This window comes from Crocodylus siamensis, chromosome 1 (genome assembly GCF_052110815.1).
Source record: "Crocodylus siamensis isolate JL-2025a chromosome 1, ASM5211081v1, whole genome shotgun sequence".
NCBI lineage: Eukaryota > Metazoa > Chordata > Crocodylia > Crocodylidae > Crocodylus > Crocodylus siamensis.
The window spans coordinates 222,372,400-222,395,665 of record NC_143395.1 but is presented as its reverse complement, the minus strand read 5'-3'; the positions used below and the strand labels follow the sequence as shown (position 1 = coordinate 222,395,665).

General features: G+C 40.4%; 1 protein-coding gene across 1 annotated transcript in view; it reads left to right on the top strand.

Moving 5' to 3' along the window:
- Nucleotides 1–21,969, top strand: part of ZNF654 (zinc finger protein 654) — a 70,654-nt gene extending 48,685 nt beyond the window's left edge. The window contains exons 5-9 of the mRNA XM_090057581.1: nucleotides 4,210–4,412; nucleotides 5,174–5,313; nucleotides 10,796–10,937; nucleotides 12,325–14,644; nucleotides 17,961–21,969. Of these exons, the coding sequence (XP_089913707.1) occupies nucleotides 4,210–4,412; nucleotides 5,174–5,313; nucleotides 10,796–10,937; nucleotides 12,325–14,644; nucleotides 17,961–17,968 (2,813 nt within the window). The 3' untranslated portion in view covers nucleotides 17,969–21,969. The remainder of the gene's footprint in view (nucleotides 1–4,209; nucleotides 4,413–5,173; nucleotides 5,314–10,795; nucleotides 10,938–12,324; nucleotides 14,645–17,960) is intronic.
- The last annotated feature ends 1,297 nt before the right edge of the window (nucleotides 21,970–23,266 follow it).

Here is a 23,266-nt window from a genome sequence, read left to right as displayed (position 1 = left end):
CAGGCCCACTGCCCTGGACCTTGGCTCCTGTGCCCCAGACCCATCTTGTACCTGTATGTTCTGGGCCCCTGGCCCTTGTCTTGTGCTCACTGGGTCAGCCCTTAGGGTCCTTGACCCCACGAGTCTTGCCCTAAGTCTTCCCCACTCAGGGTTAAGGTTGCCCACAAGCCATATCTCCCTTGGAGCCCTCTCAGCCCAGCTCCCTTGGGTAGCTTGATGCCTGTCTGTCAGATTGCCTGCTTGTGCTTGGGCACTGGGTTTATGTGCCCAAAGCCCCACCTCTTCCAGTCCTGTGGCTTCCCAGCCCCACAAACTGGTTTTCTCATGGAGTTGATGCCGCCTCTGCTGCTGTAGCCAGCTGCTCTCCCCTCCTGAAGTGACAGGGGTTGTGATGCAACAAGCCACAAAGATGGTTAGACGCATTCTGTGTGCCATTTTCTTGTGTTGTGTGGCTATATTAGCCTGCCATAAATTGGCTTTAACATGTGCCTGGGTTACTACTTATGATGTAATTAACACCTTAATTGCATCTTAAATGTAACCTGTACCAGGGATTTTTTTCTTAAATACAATACACACCTCTTCCCCCCCAAAATTAGCAACCATGCTTAACGTGGGGAAGCTAATTTTCTGGTTTTCCTGATTTTGATTCCTGTTCTACTGGTACATATTACTGTGTGGGTTGCTGAGGGTATTTTTTGCCCTAATGGCTCATTGTTCTTTACTTTGCAGGTGTTTAATGCTTATCCCTCCTTTTTATGGTGTTGTTCCACTAATCAAGCTAACCCTTCTTAAGACAATTTTGCTGTCTTCTAGTTGTTCCTGATCTTTCACAAACATCTTAGCTCTTTAGCATAGGTTTTTATTTCTTTTCAAAGTTGTAAGTTCACCCATTGGGACCAGTTGCCAGCAGCAGTTAGAGATTCAGTTTTAGTGATGCAGGAAAGGGAGGTGGATCAGCTGAAAACAAGGCCATGTCTCTGCTCTATGCAGCCGTTACTCTTTTTTGTTGTTTCCTTTCAAAAACAAAGTGTGTATTGTATTTGGGAACGTGTTATATGCAAGAAAATACGGTATTACATTTTTTTAAAGTCATGTTGAGAGATCATATAAACCATACATACTGTGCTGCTGTTGGTCCCTCCGCTTGCACAAAAAGGGCAAGTCCAACCTGTGCTTGCTGCACCTGTCCTCTTGTACATTGCAGTAGTATTTTCAGAGGACCACAGAGAGGGGGTTCTTTGGAGAAAGAGCCAAGTTTTTCTCTGTGGAGAAAGAGCAAGGCCAAAACAGGATTTTACAGGAAACGGGAAAAGCCTGAGAATTTCAAGAGCAGCTCTCTGAAGAAGCCTGCCAAGAATTTTGAAGAGGAAGGGAAAATCAGAGGAGACTTGAACATAAAGGCTTTCTGCTCTCTACCTTTTAAGCTTTGTAATTAAGACATCAAGTTCCATCAAGGCTCTGTATAGTCTTTGCTTGGACAAGAATAGATAACCTTTCTTAAATTAATGTTACATTTGCCCAGTTTCTACTATAATTAGTTTTTTGGGGTTTTTTTTCCTGCTTTGGGATTAAAGCCTGTACATGTATCCCCAGGGACTTTAACCCTAGAGAGGAAGGGCTCTGGTAGAATTAATCGGGTTGAAAAGCACCCAGGGTTTGTGAGAAGTGATTTTGTGGAGCAACTGCAGCCATCGTTACTAGTGACAGTCAGTAGCCAGGAATTGCTGGTATAAATTAAACTTGGGTCTTAAGGGTGCTGCATCTTGAGGACATGTCACCTAAGGCTGTACAGTCAGAAAATGGGAACTCTATTTATAACAAGTCTGAGTAATATAGCAGACAAATCTTTGCTTCCCAGTCAAAGGAAATGGATGACACCTGATTATTATGCATGTTAAAAGTCCTTTATTTACAGGAGCAGAAGCACAAGTTAAAAGTGAATCTGCTCCATAATTTGTCAGGTCAAATCTATTTACCTCCTACTTGGGTGAAGATTGCAATGGTTTGGTTATCTTGGGTGTATTAAAATGAACTCTAAAAATGCAGCTAAGACTGAAAGTACCTGGGTTCTATGAGGAGGAGTATTCGCCATTATCATGTTCCTGCAGTTAGGTGAGGGCAGAGGGCCTTGATCTTTCCTAGTGTCTCTTTGTTTCTACGTTCTGCTAACTCTCATTCATAGATTCATAGACGCTAGGGCTGGAAGGGACTTTGGAAGATCTTTGAGTCCAGATGTCTGTGGGGAGTTAAATCTCCACCTTTATTTCTTTAATTGTTTTTAAAGAATTATTCTGGAGTTAAGTCCAAAATTTTCTGATTTTAATATAGGAATAATGCAGCTTCAAAGCATTTTTTTTGTCATATGGACATTAGACTTATGTGATTAATATTCAGGAAATTAAATCTGGATTAATATACCAATGATTTGGGCTGTTGCAGCAGTGATGGACTTTGTAGCCATTGTAATTTAGGCATAGCTTTACTTTGTTTATATCAGTCTTCCTTTTTTCAGTTAGTCATAACTTCTCATATTTTGAGGATACCAATTTTCCATGTCACATTGGGTTTTAAATTAAAGCAAAAATCTGTCTAGCTGCTTTTGCATTACATAAGTTTATGCAGAACCACTGTGTACATCCTTGTCTTGTTTCTCCATGATGAAAATCGATTTCTCAGCATTAGTCTCTACCTCCAATGAAGGGTCGAGGCTCCATTGTCCAAGACAGGGGTGGTCAGCCTGCAGCATGGGTGCTGTGAGCAGTGTGTGTGTGTGTGTGTGTGCGTGTGTGCGCGCGCGCGCCCTTGGCAGATTGGAGAAGGAACAGGTAGTATTAGGACAGATATGGCTTGAAGCAGAAAGCAAAGCATCACATCAGGCACAGGGCTAGAAGCTGAAAGCAGAGCAGCAGACTTGAGGGCAAACACACAGTCTTAAATTGAGTGCTGTCTGTGACTCAAATTAAGCAAATCTAACAGCTGGGGCCACAGTTTCAAAGGTATTTATGCACTTAAAGATGCATCTGGGTTTCTAAATGCCCCTAAACTCTTTGGTTAATGTTGCAACTTTAATTTTGTGGTATGTTAGTAGTTTTGATTCTGTTTTTCATCAAAGAAAACTTTAATACATGATGTATCAGTAAAAATTAGATTAATTTAATCCTTGTTGCAGCAAAGCAAGGACTTTTTAAAAATGAAAAATAAACTCTATGGGAATCAGCTCTGGTACTGTTACTGTGCAGTCTGAGGAAGTAAAGGTTACTTTTGCCTTGAAGTAATGTTAATATTGTGAGAACTATATTGGAAGATTTGAAGTTTCAGAGTTACTTAGTTTGATCAATGATCCAAACTGACTGTGGAACTATGACCTTTGGAATCTGCAAAACAAACTAGACTTGGTTGCATTAATTAAAATAAAACATTGGTTATATGAACTGAGGGTGATTTGTCTTCTGCTCTTTCTCTGTCCTATCTGCATGGCTACTCAGCCTAACCAGATTAAAGATGTTTAGGAAGGAGAGAGAGAAATCATCATGCTTCAAGACTTAGCTCAGTCTGTAGTCATGAGAGGTGGAGGTCAGCCTTTAACTACTGGAGAATATTCGTAACTGCAGGGTTATCCTAGGGACTGCTTCTGGCTCTTGAGATAACTTGCAGCCCCCAAGCACCTGGCCCAGGTGCTGATTCTGACCACCTTCCTGCTGCTGCCACTAGGTTGTCTGGGATTCCCCTTTCTCTTCCAAATTCCACTTCCTGCCTAGTCTCTAGGGGGAGGATGGGCCACGGGAGGCCATAGCTAAGGTTTCAGGGGGTACCTGAGACCCCTACATAACATAGCAGGACTGGTACACAATGCAGCAGTGAAGCCCACAATACAGCTGGCACAGCTGCCTCCAGGGAGGCCTGTAACCTCCAGCCACTTGCGTTGACCAGCTCTGGCTTATGGCAACATTTACTGCACACTCATGAAGCAATCACTATTGATCTCTGGAGAAAGAATATGGAATGGGCTGGTCTCATCAAACAGCAGTACATCTGTTTACAAACAGAAAGCTAGCTTCCTGCAGATTTGTACTTAAACATCTGACTGGCTTTCTTGGATAGGTTTTTGTTAATTATAATGCTTAATGAATGTCCTATAAAAATGAACATGCCATTTTGTTGGGAGAGCAGAGTCTAATGATTTTAAAATCTTTCTTTTCTGTGCAGTTAACAAATATTTAAGCTCTGAAAATCCACTGTTCTTTGAACTACGTGCCAGATACCTTATTGCTTGTGAACGCATCCCAGAGGCAATGGCTCTTATCAAAGCTTGCATAAATCATCCAGATATCAGTAAAGATCTGTATTTCCATCAAGCTCTTTTCACCTGTCTTTATATGTCACCATTAGAAGATCAGCTGTTCCAGGAGGTACTGTGTGTTGGTATAAATTTGTTATGCCTGTAAATTACACTTAGAGTTGTCAAGGCATGTGAAATTTTATCCATAGCATAACCAAATATCAATCTGGTAGACTTTATATGACATCAGCTTGAATTTATTTTCCTAGGACTAAAGTCTGCTGTAAGTGAAGTGCATAGAACTCTTATTGATTTCGTTGGAAGTTTACACATTTAAAAAACAAAATTTCTTTAACTCTTACAATTGCTGAATTTCTTGAATCTTCAGAGTTATAGTACCTTTTATTTCAAAGCAGTACCACAGCAAAAGAGTCTAAATCTACGTGACTTTCAGTTTATTTTTTCAGCTTGTCCAGGTGCTTAAGTTGTGAAAAGTCTCTCTCATTTAGTGTTGGCCTGATGATGTTCACTTAAGCGCATGCCTTTTAATACTTAAAGCACATGTTGGCAATTTCTCCATCTTCTGTCTTTGCCAAAATCAAGATGAGTTTGAAGAGGCCTTTCAACCCTTGTCCTCGCAGTGCATATGAATACACATTTTTATACCAAAATCCCGTTGCAAATTTTACATACCTGATAACATCTAACAAACTTTTTAAAATATGAAATTTAACTTAAATGATACAAAATATTTGTGAAACTCTTGCCTAAGAAACCCTGTGTCAGTAGCAATTTCTATATATTTCAGTGACTGCTTTAGCACAGCTAGGTTTGATCATATGTTTCCTGATAGTAAATTTTATCTAAATTGGTCTTATTTTAATTGCCTAGCACTTGCTGAGGACTGATTGCAGGAGTGGAATTGAGATCATCTGCAACACTGAAAAAGAAGGGAAGACCACCTTAGCCTTACAGCTATGTGAATCGTTCCTTGTCCCACAGCTTCAGAGTGGGGACATGTATTGTATATGGTAAATACTTTATTTCTGATGAAACAGCTTGGCAGATGAAGAATACTTAATGTAAAAGTGGTACTGGTGTTAACTTTAAGACTTATCTAAAATTTAAAATTGCCTATGTAACTATTTTGCTTGGTATGCATGTTGGACATATCTTGCCTTTTATACAATTCATATCTGTAATGGAAGAGGGCCTTTGTAATAAGCATGATGTATTTGCTATATTGGTAACTTCAGACTAGTAGAAGATAATCTTTTTAGTTAATAAATTGTGGTAAATATAGGCTGCCTTAAGTCTGGCACCCTTGCTGGGTGAACAGGGACTCCCCCAGTGCCTGCTGGTCCCCTCTGACTAGTTTATAACAGGCCACTAGATCCTTCCTCAGCCTTCTCTTATGGAGGCTGAACAGGTTCAGGTCCCATAGCCTCTCCTCATAGGGCCTGCCCTGTTGTCTCCTGATCATGCGAGTGGCCCTCCTCTGGACCCTCTCCATGCTGTCGACATCCCTCCTGAAGTGCGGCGCCCAGAACTGGACGCAGTACTCCAGCTGCGGCCTGACCAGTGCCGCATAGAGGGAGAGGATCACCTCCTTGGACCTGCTCGAGATGCATCTGTGAATGCATGCCAAGGTGCGGTTGGCCTTCCTGACTGCCTCCCCACACTGCCGGCCCATGTTCATCTTGGAGTCATTGATGACTCCAAGATCCTTTTCCGCCTCCATGCTGACAAGAGGGGAGTTCCCCAACCTGTAGGTATGGTGCCAGTAGTTCCTCCTGAGATGTATCACTTTGCACGTGTCTGTGTTGAATCCCGTCCTATTCACGTTCGCCCACCCTTGTAACCTGTCTAGGTCCGATTTGTAGTCTGTTGCTTCGTTTTAGTGTGCCCACATCTTAGTGTCATCAGCAAATTTGAACAGGGTGCTTTTTACCCCCTCATCCAAATCACTGATGAAGATGTTGAACAGTGTGGGCCCGAGGACCAAGCCCTGGGGGACCCCACTGCCCACATTCTTCCAGATTGAGAAGGACTCATCCACTACCACCCTCTGGGTGTGGCCCTCCAGCCAGTTGGCGACCCATTTGACTGTGTGGATGTCGACACCGCAGTCCCCCAGTTTCTTGATGAGAATGGGGTGAGAGACAGTGTCGAAAGCCTTCTGGAAGTCCAGGAAGACTATGTCCACTGCTACCCCTGTGTCTAATGATTTGGTGATCTGATTGTAAAAGGCCACCAGGTTGGTCTGACAGGACCTGCCACTGATGAACCCGTGTTGGTTGCCCCTAAGCATGCAGTTCCTAGCTGGCCCCTCATGGATGTGTGCCAGAATAATTTATTCTGTAACTTATAGTACAACTTTCCTCGTCTTGATTGTGAAATAGGAAGCTAAAAATATGAACCTAAAATAGAGCCCTTTTTGTATTCAGCATATCAGTATTAATACTGTATTTCAAGAGCAGTAACTGTTAAATAGTGTTAATTTTCACGCTTTAAAAAAAGTGTACAAAGTAGGGGGTATGAGATCTGTTTTGCATTTCGGGAAATTGAGGCAGTGTGAAGTGACTTATCCGAGGTCATCCAGTATGGCAGCAATGGAACCCAGGTGTCCCGAATCCCTGTCTAGACATTTATTCTGCCAGACTGCACTATCTCAGTCAAGTAACTTGATTTTCCCCCCCATGAAATTTATGTTAAATATTTGGTCTTCGATTTTGAGTAGAAGTAGTCTCTCTTGATCTTGAAAATTTGGCAGTAATAACTATATATGTGTTGTCATTGAGATTGCAATGGTTAGATCTAGTTTATCATTGCATGAGAGGCCCTGAACATTGTTCGGTTTAAATCCACACAAAAGATTTTCCTTATCCTGAAGTCCATGTTTCTGAACTCATGCAAGGCAGAACTTTGCCAAGCTTAGATGTATGAAATTTCAGAAGATGTGCTTGATACTATATAATCTGTTTATTATCAGAGTGTTACCTTTTTTCTAGTGCATTTACCTCCTTCTTAGAGGCAGCAAATATCTGGACTTCGTAAAGGTTCTGCAGCAAATAATTGCTTCTGTGCAATTGTAAGAAAATATTTATCTATTGCAATTGTGGAACCTGTAGAGTAACTTTTCTTGTATCCCTCCAGTTCAGTTATGAAGGACAACATTTATTTAAAAGATCCAAAAAGAGCAGTGTCAATTTGCTAGTGGTAATAGGGTTCAAGATAAAGCACGCTAAATCTCAGTGCTTTCCCCCAGAGACTTGGCATGTGTAGAATACCTACTATGAATGATATAAAGCATCCTACCCTAGGTCAAAACCCAGGATATTATGGATTAGCAAAGAAAGGACTCCCTGGGGCCAGCAGGCACTTGCAGGGATGATGTTGCAGGAGAACTGGCTTCATGAAGCCAATTAATGTTGTTAGCACTTAATGGTCCCTTTATTTCTTAAGCGGCTTCTACCAAGATCCGAGACCTCTTTGCATGCGTGTGCATACTACTCTGGAGGAGGTTGGCCCTTGAGCCATTCTGTCCCTGGACTGCATCGTTCTAATAAGCATTTAGAAATGAACTACCAAATGCTTCTGACAATTCATTATAGCTACTATGGGTACATCTTGCCTGAAATTAAAAACACATGTGTAGGTGCTTCATGCAGGCTGCATTTGGTCTCTCCAGGGGCAGTTGCATACAAATGTTGGGGAAAGGTCAATCTTTAATATACTGTGAGTGAGGATCTTCAGGGACCCAGTATTCCAAAAGATGATCCCAGTTCAAACTGGCAACCAGAATGTTTACATAAAAAATCTATGTAGAACATAGATTCCTCATATTAGGAAACCTTTTGGGTATGTAAATAGGCTGTTCCCAAACACTTTTCGTGGTCATTTGGTTGGCAGAAGAGTGAACTGTTGGTGTGTTTATTACATGGTCATTAGCATTAAGACTGTAACAGTGAATTGGATTTTTTTTGTGTTGAGTGAACTGGGTGGGCGCTTGCTAAGACATTCCGTGTTCTACATGTACATTCTAGTAAGGGGATATTTTATGCATCTTCCAGAAATAAGCATATGCTTCCCTGTCTTCTTAAGACTTGTAGCAAAAAAGGTTGAAAAGCTTCAAATCATGCTTTTTTTTTTTTTTTTTTAAAAGGATGGCCATAGCTGTTCACATCATGTTCAGTATTTGCTCAGAGAACTGGGCAGATTTTGGATCTTATCTTGCATTTCAAAGCAATCCAAGTGGCAAAGGAGTTTAAGTCCCATTTTCAAAGCTTTAGCTGAAGCTTAAAGCACTGAAGAGCTTTAAGGTATCTTTGCAGTGCACACTACCCCCAAGCCATCATGGAAATAAGATAGCCACCAGAAAAGCTTTTTGACAGGGTAAATTAATCTGCACCAGGCTCAGCGTTGCTCTGCCTAGACTGCTACCTGTATTCAAAGTACCTTGGGTCTTTTGGTGCTCTTTTGCCAGATACTCAAAGAATGATGACTTTGGTCTTCCAGTTCCAAAGTATTAGGCATTTAGCAAAATTTAAGTCTTAGTCAAAAGCTGTCCTACAAAGGAATAATGTAGCTGGTAGGCAAAAATAAATAAAACAAAAATTAAGAGGAGAAAGTTAAAAGACCTTTGCTTTCAGTGAATGCTTGTCCCCTTCATCAGCTGCTCATTTTGTTCTTTCTTTGCTAGTTACAACCTTTTTCTTGAAATAGCTGCTTGAATGTTTAGGTAGTAACCAAATTACTTCTGAGTCTTTCACACAAAGTTAATTATGGAGACATGAACTATTTGTGATATGCTAATGATGCTGGCAAAGCTGAGCATGCATCTTGTTTAGGATCCTTAAGACACAGGGTTTTTTTTCTCAGTCTGGTGGAACAGCATGTACTTGTTGCAAGAGTGGGCTTTGTCAGTCGAGGGTGTTTGGCTGGTTTTGTGTTATAGCCAAGCCCTAATATACTCAAGCTAAATGTATTGGTCGCTCTTTTTTACTTTATTCATTTTCATAATGTTGAGACTTGTTACTAAAATAAGGAAAACTCCATTTAATTTGCTACATGCTAGCTAAAGTTTTACTTTTGTTCTTTGCATAAGTAACTTACATTCCAAATTTGCCAGATTCAGGATACAAAGCCTGATCCAACTTTATGTGCATTAAATGTTAAATAGTGCCAAGGGGACACTCAACTTTTAAAGTAATATTGTTATATCATACACAGTGGCAATTCTCTTTTATGCTTACTGAGGTCATTTCTTACCAACTTGCGGAGAAAAGCCTCTTAGACGTCTGTCTGAAGTCTCTGTAGAAAGTCGGCCAAATGTTCTGTTTCTGTACTAATTCTGATTCTACTTTCATCTTCTGCGAAGAAGAAATGTGAATGGGATTCCCTGTTGCATGTCTTGCAGGGAAGTAATGGGTTAATGATTGTAGATGGGAAGAATTGTTGGATTTCAGTTAGAACATTATGGAACTTCTTTAGGGATTCAATATATAGAACTATCCTGTGACAATCCCCGTAGCTGTTTCTACAGCTCTGCCTTTCAAAAAAATATAGCTTTTATGTTGGATCCATTTTTTTTTTTTCCCTTTCAACTCACTCACATTGCTCCTCTGCTTTTATGAAATTTTCAACTGTCTACTTATCCTAGTGAAAATGGCCTGTAAATTACATGTTCTCATGCTAAATAAAGACTCTCCAGATATCAGCCTTTCTATTATTGTTTGTCATCCAGACCAGGGACCAATCATCCATTACTCTGACAGGATTTCATTCCTCTGCACCTGTCTATGGCACAGATCATCCTTTTTACTCTGTGCCTCTTGATATCGGTCAGGATTTTTTTTTCTGGTTTTCTTCTGTATGTGCAAATGACGCATTTAAGAGAGAGATCCTCAGCAGATGGGCTTAATTTCATATACTTGTTATAGACTAGAAGAATTAATGGCATGACTGAGCAGAAAAAGACAATGCTGGTGTAACACACATGCAGATGGTAATTAGTACATTTCTTCTAACAGTGGAGTAGATCAGAAAACTTGTCTCTATCTTGCTTCTATTTTTCATCCTTCAACATTCACTTTTCCCAAAAGTCTCTCCAGCCTTGTACTGAAAATAATTTTAATTCCAAAACATTTTCATACTCATCATGGCTGTCTTCCTGCCTCTCATTGTTTTAGGTAGGAAATGGTAAATGCTGTAAGCACTTTCATTGTTGTTGTACAGAGCTCTGCAATACTGAACTAGATCCATTAATCTTCCTCTGCATATTTTATTGGATCAGTGATAAGAGATACCTTGGATGCTTTAACGTAGTGGTTAAATTACATTTTCCACTGTGCTGCTTTCTGCATATAGTTTATTTAAATTAGCTTGATATTAAATCTTCAAATAATTATACTTATAACATGTAAATATCAGTCGCTGTTTGTAACGCACATTGGTTAGGGATAGCTTTGTTTAAACCATGGCCCAACAAAGCTGTTTTGTTTATATTTATAGGGACCTCATCTTCATCTGGAGTAAACTACAGCTTAAATCTAACCCATCAAAACAAGTATTTGTTGACCAATGCTACCAGCTTTTAAGGATAGCTACAAATGTCAGAGTCATTTTCCCTTTTATGAAGGTCATTAAAGATGAAGTAAGTAGTGGTATTTTTCCTTGTATTACCAGTTTGATTGGGAAGTAAGTTGTCACCATAATTTGTGTGCTGGCCCATTGCAGTCTGGGGAGATGAAGGGAATATAAGCAGTATTAACTTGAAACCTGGTGAAATCCCATCCCAGGAAGTGAGCTGGTATAGTATCACCTTGGGTAGTATACTTGATTCTGAGATCCTTCATCTGCTTTGGTGATTTTACAACTGTTTTTGGTTTTTAAAATGGTTTTCGTTATGTTCTGCGCTTAGTGAATGCCAATATAAGCAAAAGAGAGGCTGACTTAATTATAAATATAAATACAAAGTGCAAACTTAAGTATTTTGCTTTAGTCTTCCAACCATAAGTATCTTAGGTGTTACTTATTGTGACAGTAATGTACTCTTGCAGAAATCTGATCCTTTAATTAGGCTATGATGGTTTTAAAAATTGCTCTGCAGCAATTGGAGTACAGTAAATATCAGTGGGATATCACAATGCAGTATATAAGCATATAACAATATTAATAATGGTTGTAAAATGTTGAGGTGAAAAGATTACATTTCCAGGGATAAAATACTTAAACATAATTTTTTTCATTGTTTTCTTATATTTCCAACCTAGAAGATGGATGTGTCTTGTTTATTTGGGTTTTTACCTACATGAAGAAAATTTTATAGCATTTTTCAGTGTTGATTTTTCTTCATTTGGCACAGGTTCAACCATTCACTTCAAATAAATCTTTTGATTGTTTTCCTTTTTCTATTTGTCACTTAATGTCCACTGAAAACAAAAACTGCATTTGCCATTAATGCTGTACAGGTTAAAATGACAACTAAATTAGACTAAGATAAGCACACCTTGAAGGAAAACGCTTCGTTGTTTTTCTGTATTTCTAAAATCTGTGAAAACATATTAAAGGAACTGTCCACTTGCACTATGAAATACTCTGTTTAATGAGGATGGAGATATGAACATTGCTTGGCATAATTCTCTGCGTTGATACTTTTCAAAACAGTTGCTAAGACATTCCCGCATGGTTATCTTTTTCTCTAACTACAGAAATACACATTGCTAGTGAATCTGAAGTAGCGTAGCCTGCAGTGGAAAATTGCTGTTCTGCATAGGCATATTTGTGGTGTGTCTTTTTAAAATCTGCTTCTAAACAAGATTTAAAATTTTTTAATTTAACTAAGATTTTTTTGACCTCATAAGTTTCTGCAAATAGTTGAATACAAACTTAGTACATATTAAACTAAGTATTATAAGTGTTTTTGTCCTTTTTAGTAGTTTTATCCTGTAGTCAGATATGCTGCTTAGAATTAAGCAAGGAGAAAATAAAATGGGATATATTGTATAATCGGCCATTGATTTACTTATTTATTTTTGCAGGTGGGAGAAGATGGTTTGCAGATTTGTGTTGAGATATGTGGTTGTGCTCTGCAACTGGACCTCCGTGATGATCCAATAATGAAAAGTCTCATATATAAAACAATTGCTCATTTTTTGCCAAATGACTTGGAAATCCTCAGAATTTGTGCGCTTTCTGTCTTCTTTCTTGAGCGTACCTTGGAATCGTACTACACCGTTGAGCGGCTATATAAATGTGCAGATGAAGAGTATAATGAGCGTGCTAGTTCTGTACAGAACCGTGTACGTTTTGAATTGCTTCCAATTGTGAAAAAGGGTTTGTTTTTTGATCCTGAGTTCTGGAATTTTTTGATGATCAAGCAGAACTGTTTAGCACTATTGGGTGATAAAGCCTCTGTTGGCTTAGGTGAAAGTACACTGGAAAATTCTGCTGCCAATACAGAGAAACTAACAGAACATCAGTCTTTAGGTGAAGATCATGTCTGTTTAGCAGATCTAAGCAGTGGGGAGTTCGACCCTGAAGACCTTTCTGGAGCCCAATCCAAAGGTCATGGTAATGCCAAAAAGAACTACACAGCTCTTGGAGCAGCATCGAAAATGATAGATCACAATGTACCAAGGCACCGTTGTGTGTTATGCAACAAGGAGTTTCTTGGCGGTCATATTGTAAGGCATGCACAATCTCACCAGAAAAAAGGAAGCTTTTCGTGTGTAATTTGCAGTAGAAAGTTTAGGCAAAGAGGACTCATGTTGAAGCACTTAAAGAATCATGTCAAGAAAATACAAAGACAGCATCTTGCTGTAGTCCAACAGGAGGATCCAGAAACTCCTGTTTTAAATGAATTGAATTGTTCTGAGGCATCCATCTCTTTTGAAAATGGAAGCTCTGACAGTTCTAAGGATAATGAACCAGAGGTTGCAATAATTCCAAGTACTGATACAGAAGCAGACAATCCTGAGCTGGTATCAGATGTGATTGAAAATCATGTAAGCGAACAGGATGATATTGTTGGGAATGGCAGTTATGACAGCTATTTAAATAATGCTCTTGAACCTTTAACTACAGAGAGTTTGCCTGAGAGTGAAGAAAGTCCAAATATGGAGTCTCCTATACTTCATAAAGTAAATGGAGCCTTGTGCTCTCAAAAGGATCTGGATGTTATGGATCAAGAGGGAAACTTTAAGTGCCCTGCCAATGGCTGTGTTAGGGTGTTTAAAAAGATAAGATTCCTCAACAAACATGCAAGAAAAGCTCACCCAACTGATCTGAAGGTGCAACAGCATATAATGAAATGGAATAAAGGAAAATGTCGGTTCTGTCAGAGAAAATTTGCTGATTCTCAACATTTTATAGATCACCTAAAACGACATGTATATCCAAATGTTTACTTTTGTTTACATGTTAACTGTAATCAGAGATTTAAGCTGTCCACGGAACTTGCAGAGCATACAAAAAGTCACAATGTTTTTAAAGCGCAGTGCAACTTTGCAGAGTGCTGTGAGCTTTTTGAAGAGCTTCCTTTGCTGTATGAACATGAGGCTCAGCATTATTTAAACAGAACACCAGAAAGTTCTGAGGAAGTAAATGAAAAAATTCCTTCAGATAATCTTTCAGAATTACATTGTGATTCTGAAGAAAAGGATGCATCTAGTAATGAAAAAGAAACTGTAGATTTACCTATTCCGACTTGGAAGGCAAGGAAAGACTCTACAGAACCAAAGACATATATCCAGAGTGTTGAGAAGAAAACGAACAATATCATTCAGAATGGAAATGAAAGTTCTGATGTTAATGCTACATTTTTAAGCTTGCTAGACCAAAAGACACCTGTGGTACAGCCAAATTCTGAAACTTGCAGTGTTGTTAGTGACCAATTAGTAAATGGGCACAGTGAACTGGAGCAGACTACTTCAGCTTCATCAGATATGCCTTTGGACAGAGTGGCAGATGAGACAAGGACAGAAAATGGTTCAATGTTACCGGTTTTACAGAATTGTCATGATATGCCACAAAACAACGTTGCTGCAGTTTCTCAGTTACCTTCCAAACCAAATCAGACAACAGAAAATACTTCATATGGCTTAATATTAACAAAACCATATGTTAGACCATTGCCTCCCAGTTACCTTGATGAACGATACATAAGCATGCCAAAACGTAGAAAAACTTTGACTGATAAAGTAGACGCTCATTCTGAGCAGGATAAAGTTTGTAGCAAATCACCAGAAAGATTTAGATGTGGCAACTGCCTGACCACCTACTGTAACTCAGAAGCACTTGAGGCTCACCTTGCACAAAAGAAATGTCAGACGCTCTTTGGATTCGATTCAGATGATGAAAGTAAGTCTTGCAGTGTTTCTAGATGCATACATTTAGAGCAGGGGTGGGCAAAATATGGCCCATGGGCTGGATGTGGCCCACCAGACCATTCTGTCTGGCCTGCAGGGTCCCAAAAAAAAGCATTTAGAAAATTGACAGGAGCCAGGGGCAGATAAATATTAAAGATGACAGAAGCCAGAGGCAGTAGGACCCAAAGGAAGCCATGGCAGGCTCCTGCAACAGCAGGGCCCACCTGGCCCTGGCCCTACCCCTTCCTTCCCCCAGCTAGAAGCCCCTGCCTAGCAGGGGTTTCTGGCCTGGGACCATGGGGCTGTTTGTGGCTGCACCAGCACAGGAAATTCAGGTAAGAAGTGGGGGGAGAGTGGGGCAGAGGTAGGGAAGAACCATGGGGATTGCCCCAGTTCTCAGGGCCAGGCCAGCTCCTGCTGAGCCCCATGGTCCAGCCATGTAGCTGGGAGCCGACAGCTGGGCAGGAAAGCGGTGGCGGGGGCGGAATGAAAGCAAGCAGCATGTGGGAGCACAGAGCCAGTGCCAGCAGGGCAGTAGGAGCACAGGGTTTGTGCTGGAAGGAGTCGGGCTGGGCTGCACCATCAGGTAGAGAGGAGAGCTGACCTGGCTCCATAGAGCCCCTGCTGGCCAGGACCCTGCACTCCTGCTATCCTTCTCTGGCCCCGCTGGTGCTGGCCCTGGATACTGGTGTGGGCCCTGCGCTCCCGCCTGGCTGCCACTGGCTCCCATGCACCTGCTCACTCTGAGTGCCCCTGCCCAAGCCCTGCGTTACAGGTGGGGAGCAGCATGCAGCCCTGACCCTGTGCACAACTGCGCTTGCCCATTCAGACTGAGCAGCAGTGGTGGGGAATGAACTGGTGCTTGGTAGGGCTGTGTGAAACGCCATAGTTTCCTTTTGACATCTGTTTTGCCCTTTTGAAAGGGATATTGTTTCATTTTGTTTTGAAGCACTGCCCTGTTAAGTTTCATCAAAACTGTTTTGGTGTTTCGATTTGTGTTTTGGATGTTTCACCCATAAGCTATAATGGGAAATCATGAGAGTGGCTGAAACTTTGTGATTTCCTGCCTTATTCAGATGATAATTGCAGGGATAGTAGCCCCTTCTGAGGGCATGAAGTCTGCCAAGTTTCAAGGAGAGAGGTTTCAAGGAAAATGCACCTCAAAATCTTGAAAGCAAAACTTGTGATACTTGCTGGCAACACCAGCCTCCTGTCATCTGGTGCACAGATTTGGGGGCCCACACCCCTGGGAGTGTTGCGGGGCTGTGCCAGACTCCTCTTGGGGGTGCAGGCTCCTGGATCTGTGCTAGATGACAAGAGGCTGCTGTTGCCACCTGGGGCCACCAGCCTGCACCCAGTGCTGCGGAAACCTGATGCTGTCACTGGCCCCAGACAGCAGCAGCAGTCTCCTGTCACCCAGAAGGGCTGCGGGACTGTGCCAGATTCCTCCTGGGGGTGTGGGCCTCCGGATCTGTGTCGGATGATAGGAAGCTGCCTGGGACTAGTGGTGGGCACAGCCCGCACCCAGCACCAGGCTCCATGGAGCTCAGCCCGGTGGTGGGAGGTAGAGCACAGCCCTGGCTCTGCCCATCTCCCACCACTGGGCTGAGCTCCATGGGGCTGCGGAGCTGCTCAGAGCGCAGCCCTGGCTCTCCCCTGCCTTCTACCACTAGGCTGCTTCAAAACTCGAAATGTTCTGAATTCCCTCATTTAGTTTTGAAGCTGCTTCAAAGCTTTTTGTTCCATTTCAGTTTTGCTGTTTTGAGCTCAAACCATGTAGAAACAATTTCAAAACAAAACACTCGGTGAAATTTCGCACTGCTCTAGTGCTCAGCATTTGGGGAAAGTGCCCCCCCAGTGGCTGCCACTTCCTGCTGCAGCCACTCGCACCCCCTGTGGGGCTGTCGTGGCTCTCTGCCACATCACTGGTGGCAATGGAGAGCAGGCACAGGCAGCCCCATATGGGCTCTGAGCAGTTGCAGCATGGGGCACCAGCCCTGGGGAGGGGGAGTGGCCACTTCTTCCCTGTGGTGAGCACCAGTTTTTTTCCCCCCTGCTGCTGGCCTGGGCCCTGCGCCAGCTCCAGCTTCACCCATTGAGGCTGAGCTGGGACAGCAGCAGCTGAGTAGGAACTGCAGCTCAGCACGGAGGAAAGCGCCGCCCCCTTCCCGCTTGCTGTTGTAGGGCAAAGTTGGCTGCGGCTATGGCTGCTTGCCCAGAGGTCACACTGTGCTAGGCTGTGGTGTGGCTGCTTCACCACCACCTCTGTGCTGCCTGTGGCTGCTCCAGGTGGCCAGTGCTGCCGCTCTGTGGAGCCGGCTCAGCTCCTCCCTGTCCCTTCTGGTGCAGCCCAGACCGGCTCCGCAGACCTCTGCCAGCTCATATCCTGTGCTCCTACCACCCCACTGGGGTCCTGGGATATTGGTGCAAGTCCTGGGCTCCTGCTCACTTCCACTCCCCCCACTGCTTTCCCCACTTTTTCCTGCCTGCCAGCTGGCCACTCTACATTACATGGCTCCCATATCCATATATCCCCACAAAGTCCCATATGTAATCACTTCTGCCTCTGCAGCACAAATGCACACAGATCAGGACAAAAAATATTTTTAATTAAATTAAAATATATTATTTTGGGTGTTAGATTTTTAGTATGTAATTAGTTTTGGGTTTTTTTCCCCTCTGAGCTGGCAAACTCTTTTCCCCAAAGTAGTACTTCCAGGGACAAGGAGAAGGATTTCCGTGGCAAAGGTCAGCAGTTAGGGGCAGGATTTCTGGTCCCAAGGTGACTGCCAGGGATTGGGGCACCTGACAAGGGGCAGGGCTACCCATGCAGCACTCAGCAGCCTACCAAAACGCAGTAAGTGGCCCTCTGCCCAAAATAATTGCCTGCTCCTGATTTAGAGGGAGATGCCAATGAAAAAGTAGTAGTCCTGGAAAGCAGCCAGATAGAAAGGCAGAACAGCTGTAGATTAATACCACCTGTAAGCAAATTGAATGTGCTAGAATTTACCTGGAGGAATATAGTTGGAATGATTAGTAATACTTTTGGGGGAAAAAAAGAGGAAAATATTCTGTTAAACCAGAAGATAAGCTCAGCCAAGCTAAGTGTTTAGGAAAAGAAATGAAAGGTAAACAAACGGACAGCTTTGATGAAAGAGCCTTCATGAAAGACATAGTGGGGTACTTTATGCCTTTTCTCCTTCTACACTGAAATGAGGCAATTTGATCAACTTGTGCAAAATTTCAAATTTAAAGCATCATTTGTACAGGATCAAGATAAAAAGTAACCAACATGATCTATTTTACAGGTGCCTGATTAAATGTTGTGGGAAGATGCATCAAGCTTGGAGTGGTGTAAGAAAACACTACATGAAGAAGCATCGGTTTGCTGCTTCCCAGTTGGCCTTAATCATAAAGCAGTCTCAAATTACTAAAGAAACACATGACCTTGATAAAAGACAAAGCACATTTTCTAGACAGAACTCACAGAGGAGTAGTGGGAGCTGTGCAGATTTTGAGTCCAGAAAGGTTACTACAAAGTCCCCAAAGTACCAGTTATCCAGACAGCCACAAATTCCTAATGTATGATGGAAGGACAGCAGCACAATGTGTCCAGCCTGAGGGCTTAAGAAAACTAATAGTCAGCTGGGCAGAGACAAGAGAAGTGGTTTATTGCCTTACGAAAAAAGCATCTGATACCTGTGTAACTGGCTTAAAATGCCATGTTAAAAAGAAAACCCTTTCCTCTCCATGCATGTTCAAAGGATGGCCCTTCACCTGATCAAAAATAGGTGATTTAGAGAGAGACGTTGTTAATTGTCATGGTATGGAGAAAAAAAAGATAGCTGAAACTTATTTTTATTCAAAGCTGGGTTCTCTTAATCCTTTTTCCACTAAAAAGAATGGAGCTTATTTTACACAGTTACATTCAGAATCCCAAATGGAGTGTGGTGAGGAAAAATGGAGATGGACAGCACTGTCAAGTTGCCAAAAAATTGAAGTTCAGTGTATGCAAGGGAGAATGTTTTGGTATGACATTAAATGCGTCAATTGTACAAGTGGCACTTTAAAAGAAGCCTTTTTCAAGTATATGACAAAACTACAAATTACTCCTGGAAATTTTAAAATGAAAAATCTCTAAAAGGCACAGAGAGATTTAATATCAGTAATACTTATACAGCTTGTACAGATACTAACATGCAGGTTGAGACCTAAACAGTAAAGGCATGCACAATGTGAAGATTGGTGAACTTGAGCTTGAGTATAAAGTTAAGTTAATATTATGCAAATGTAAAGGTCCTTCAGCTGTTAATATGCCTGAAGAGAATTTGAGAGCTGATTTTTCTGTAGAAACAGGATTTAAATGAATACAAAACAAGACTCCAGAGGGCAAGGCAAAATAGAATGTTATTTAGGAGAAATAGATCAGGAAGCAACTTCTGTACACATGTAACATCAGGTAGTGATACATTGCTGAGTTTTGATTTACCAGCTAATGGTCAGTCATCTAATGAAGGGATGGGAACATGTAAGAGTGCAGCCTGAAAGCACATTACAACTCCATCTAGTTCCTATTGAAAAGGTGGCAGTTTTTACTAGAAACCAATCCAGGAGTCTGGCAATGAAAACGAAATTCAGTGTTAAGTACTAGGGCCAACAACTTGCTGTTGACAGAACTGACACAGAGAGGGTCTGTCAGGATAAAAACCGCTATGCCTTCATCAGTATGTAACCAATCTCAACATAGGATATCCAAGAAATGAAATGCTGCTGCGAGCGTTCTTCAAAAGACAGTGTGGCAACTCCTCAGATTGTCCATTGCAGTGCACATTTACCCTCTAACAATTAAACTTAATTTTGTGGGTGATACAAAGTTTATTTCAATCCCTGCTTGGTGCATTTAGCTAGAAGTTTGGATGTATTTATAGGGATAAAAGCTATACCAAACAGTTGATACTTAACAGTAAGATAAGCCAACATGCAATAGCTGTCCCTGGTCCATTAATTAGCTCCCTGAATGCTTTATCACAATGTGTGTACAGCATAGGGAGGCAAGGCAGTCAGTCAGCTCCCTTGCCCAAGAGATGTGAGGACTAATATGACTCAAAATTTAACAGATCCTTTAGGCATATCTTAATTGTAGCAACAACTCACTTTATGCAAACTAAAGGGTTTCATTGTGAAATGGGCTTTAAAATATTTCTGGCACTTGAAACTCAATAGTTTAATAATGCCTCTACTAGTCATCCTCTGTGAAATCAAATATGTGTTTGTATTACTTCTCCCTCCTTTTTCCCCCTCCCTTGGAGGAAAGAAAGAATGCTAATTCAGATTCTTGCTTTTTTTTTTTTTTTTTTTTTTTGACTCCTCAAAAATTATCATCTAATTTCAATTTAGCCTCAAGTAAAAAGGTATAAAATTATGATCACAGCTCTGTGTGCATTACATTAATACCAGTGTCTGGGCCACATTTAGAGAGATCTGCATGACATTTGAGGCACCAAAGAATGTGTTATTTTTTTTTGCATTTACAAAATACTAACTGATAAAATTCATCATATATATATACATTTTAAAAAACAAAAACAAAAACAAAAAAAACCTCCTAGAAGGTTTTTCCTTTCTCTTAGTTTTTTTTTAAAAAAACTGAGTGGGAACCTAGCCAGTCAAATGCACTTCAACATTTCCACTTGCTTACTCTAATGTTCTTGTCTAAAGTGCTAAGAACTGGATTGCCATGTTTTGGCATATTCCAGGCTCTGCTTTTTTCTTTGCTTTACTTTGTTGTTAAATCTAGTTACATGGCTTACATAAGTTTGAGGAAAATCAGTTAATTTTAAAATAATAAGTTAAAAAAAAACTTGGTAGGTATCAAAACATTTATGTATGAAATCTTAGGTGTACTTTAATCTTTGGTGCTTTTTTGCCTTTTTCTAAAGCTCCATGTGTTTGAAGATGCTTTAAAAACATGATTGAGATTTGTATTTTCTTTGGTTTTAAAGTGTGTAAATACCTGCATCTATGTACATGCATAAAACTGTGACCATAATTTTTTCTACCTGTGTTTTGAACTTGTTTTTGTTTGGAGATGCTTTTCTTGGATGCCACCATTTGTTTATACCACATGTGTTCAGTATATATGGTTTCTGAAAAATCTGGATTTATTTCACTTAAGTGAATAGAAACTGTCACCTACTGGACATCAGAAATGCATTAAATTGACTCAAGGTAGCACGTGGCAGGTAGCATTTTTTGAGTATTGGCTTCAGTTTAAAAGATGTTTCCCTTTCTGTAAAATACTCACTAATACGTGTTGGTGGAGTATTAATTGTAATTTGAAGAAAAATAACCTTCTAACATGATTTATAGGATTGTTGCATACAAGATGCTGTCCTATATTGAGTTTGTACCTTTTATGTTTTAAAAAGGTTCCAAGTCAAAGATTTAGAATATTTTCCCAAGCTTAAGCATCATGTCATGTGTATTACAATACTTTGAGACTGTGGCTTTGATCCAACAAAGTACTTAGCTATCTGCATAAATTTAAGAATGTGCAAGTCTCCTGCTGAAGCTGAGTGCTTATACACCCAAGGTTACTTATGCAGTTAAATGCTTCTCTGGATCAGAGTTGCTGCACTTTTTTGTGCTGATTTTATATTTTAATCTTGGTCCTCCAAGTGGATGTAACTTGGCTTTAGACTTTATTAGTTTTTAGAGGCCATCTGTTACTATCCAAAAATGATTCATTATAAAGGTCAGGTAATTTGGATTTTTGAAAGTTGCTGCTTGCTAGGCACCCTCCACAAACAGTTTGGCAAAGTAGGTTGATAATGGTCATATCTGTGGGGAAAGGTCACTGGTACTTTGGTTATTTAGCCATATTCATAAAAAAAATAAAACTATATAAATTGTATAGTTTGGATAATTTATAACATTAAACTTGTGATTTTAATATCACACTGAAGGTTCAGCTGTACTCATTTATTTTATTGTTTAACACCAGTGGTATGGATAAAAGACTTAAAGGGGTGGTAGTGTTATTTTTTAATTTATTTGGTACTGTATAACACCTGATTAAATGCAGTGTATGCATTTTGGGGACTCTATGTTAATTTGTAAAAGCTATTAAAAGTTCAGCAAGAAAGGAAATTTGTGCTTCCTTGTTGAATGTTAAATTATTTTACTTTGCATTTTATATAAGAGTACAAATTAAAACTGAGCCATCAAACTGCAATAAATCAACAGTAGTGTTTCATTTTAAAAACCTTTTTGTACTGTACATAGATTTGTTCAATAAAACATTGTCTTTGTTGTTAATATTAAGTGATCTTGTTATCTTTTGAAAAATCTACCTGATGTAAACAACCCCAGTATTTACTCATTGCAATACCTGATGGGTAAGTGGTATGATAATATATTGCATAACATCCACATAAAACTTAAATGGCTCTTCTGATGTTCAAATTATATATGAATAGAAATCCAAGAAACAATAGACCGTTGTGCAGATTTAATCCTTAGGTGTGGTGCATAGTATTGAAAAATGGTACTGCATATGAGTTGGGTTATACTAATCAGGCTCATGTAAGATTCTCTTGCCTGCATGCAGAGTTAAAGGTTTGTTAAACGACTAAAAGAGGTTAGGCAGAACTAAGGTACAGGTTAAATCCTTGATAAACCAGTAGGGAAGCCGTTTATTACGAAATGCTCTCTACTGTCTCAGTCTAATCTAATCCAAGCATCATTTACTCCTGTCAAGATTAAATATAGGATGAAAGGGTAGGGGCTAAACTTCAAAAAAGCTCTCCATGAGGATAGGGCAGACTGTTGATGCAATGTCAGTAGAATCTGTCTGGGGAGTGAGGAAAGATATAGGGATGTGGATCATGCTGCTGATGGAGCTCCCTTCTGCCCTGCAGCCAAAGATAGAAGTTGCTCCATTGGGGGGAATCTTTACCAAAGTTTAAAAGACCTAATTACATATGAAGAGAAGCATTTGAATAATTTTTAAAATTTTTTTGCTATGCTATGCTCTGTATATGTTTGGCTGAGGGGTCATTTTGCTGACAAAAGTCATTTTTATGAAGGAGCTGATATCACATTAAAATAATCCAAGTGGTATCATCCAGCTATAAAGAAAATAGTATCATCTCACTGCTTAAATGTTAATCCTTTTGGAGCAGTAAATTCTGAAAGGGTTAAAAAATATCTTCCTAGTTTTACTTCCAGCAGAATTCATGCAAACTACTATCATTTAAAACAGTCATTTCTCTCTAAGGGGGGAAAGATTAATGCATTTAGTCTAACACTAGTATCAGGCTGTTTATAAAGATGTAGCACTGGGAAAGTAGTACTTGAAGTGAACTTAAAATACAAGAATGTGAGATGCAACACACAAGACTGGCAAACTAATTGAATATTTTTTTTTTCTTTAAAGGTCTGGATTACAAAATATTTCCTTCAATATATCTACACACAAAAAAAAGATTCTTGGTAGGCTGTGCACCCCAGTTATGGAACTTCAGGAATTCCTGGGAGTTGCAATTTAGTCTTTTTTTAAAACTAATACTCAGCCCATCAGGCATGTCAGTGGAGAGGTGCTTTTCTTCTCACA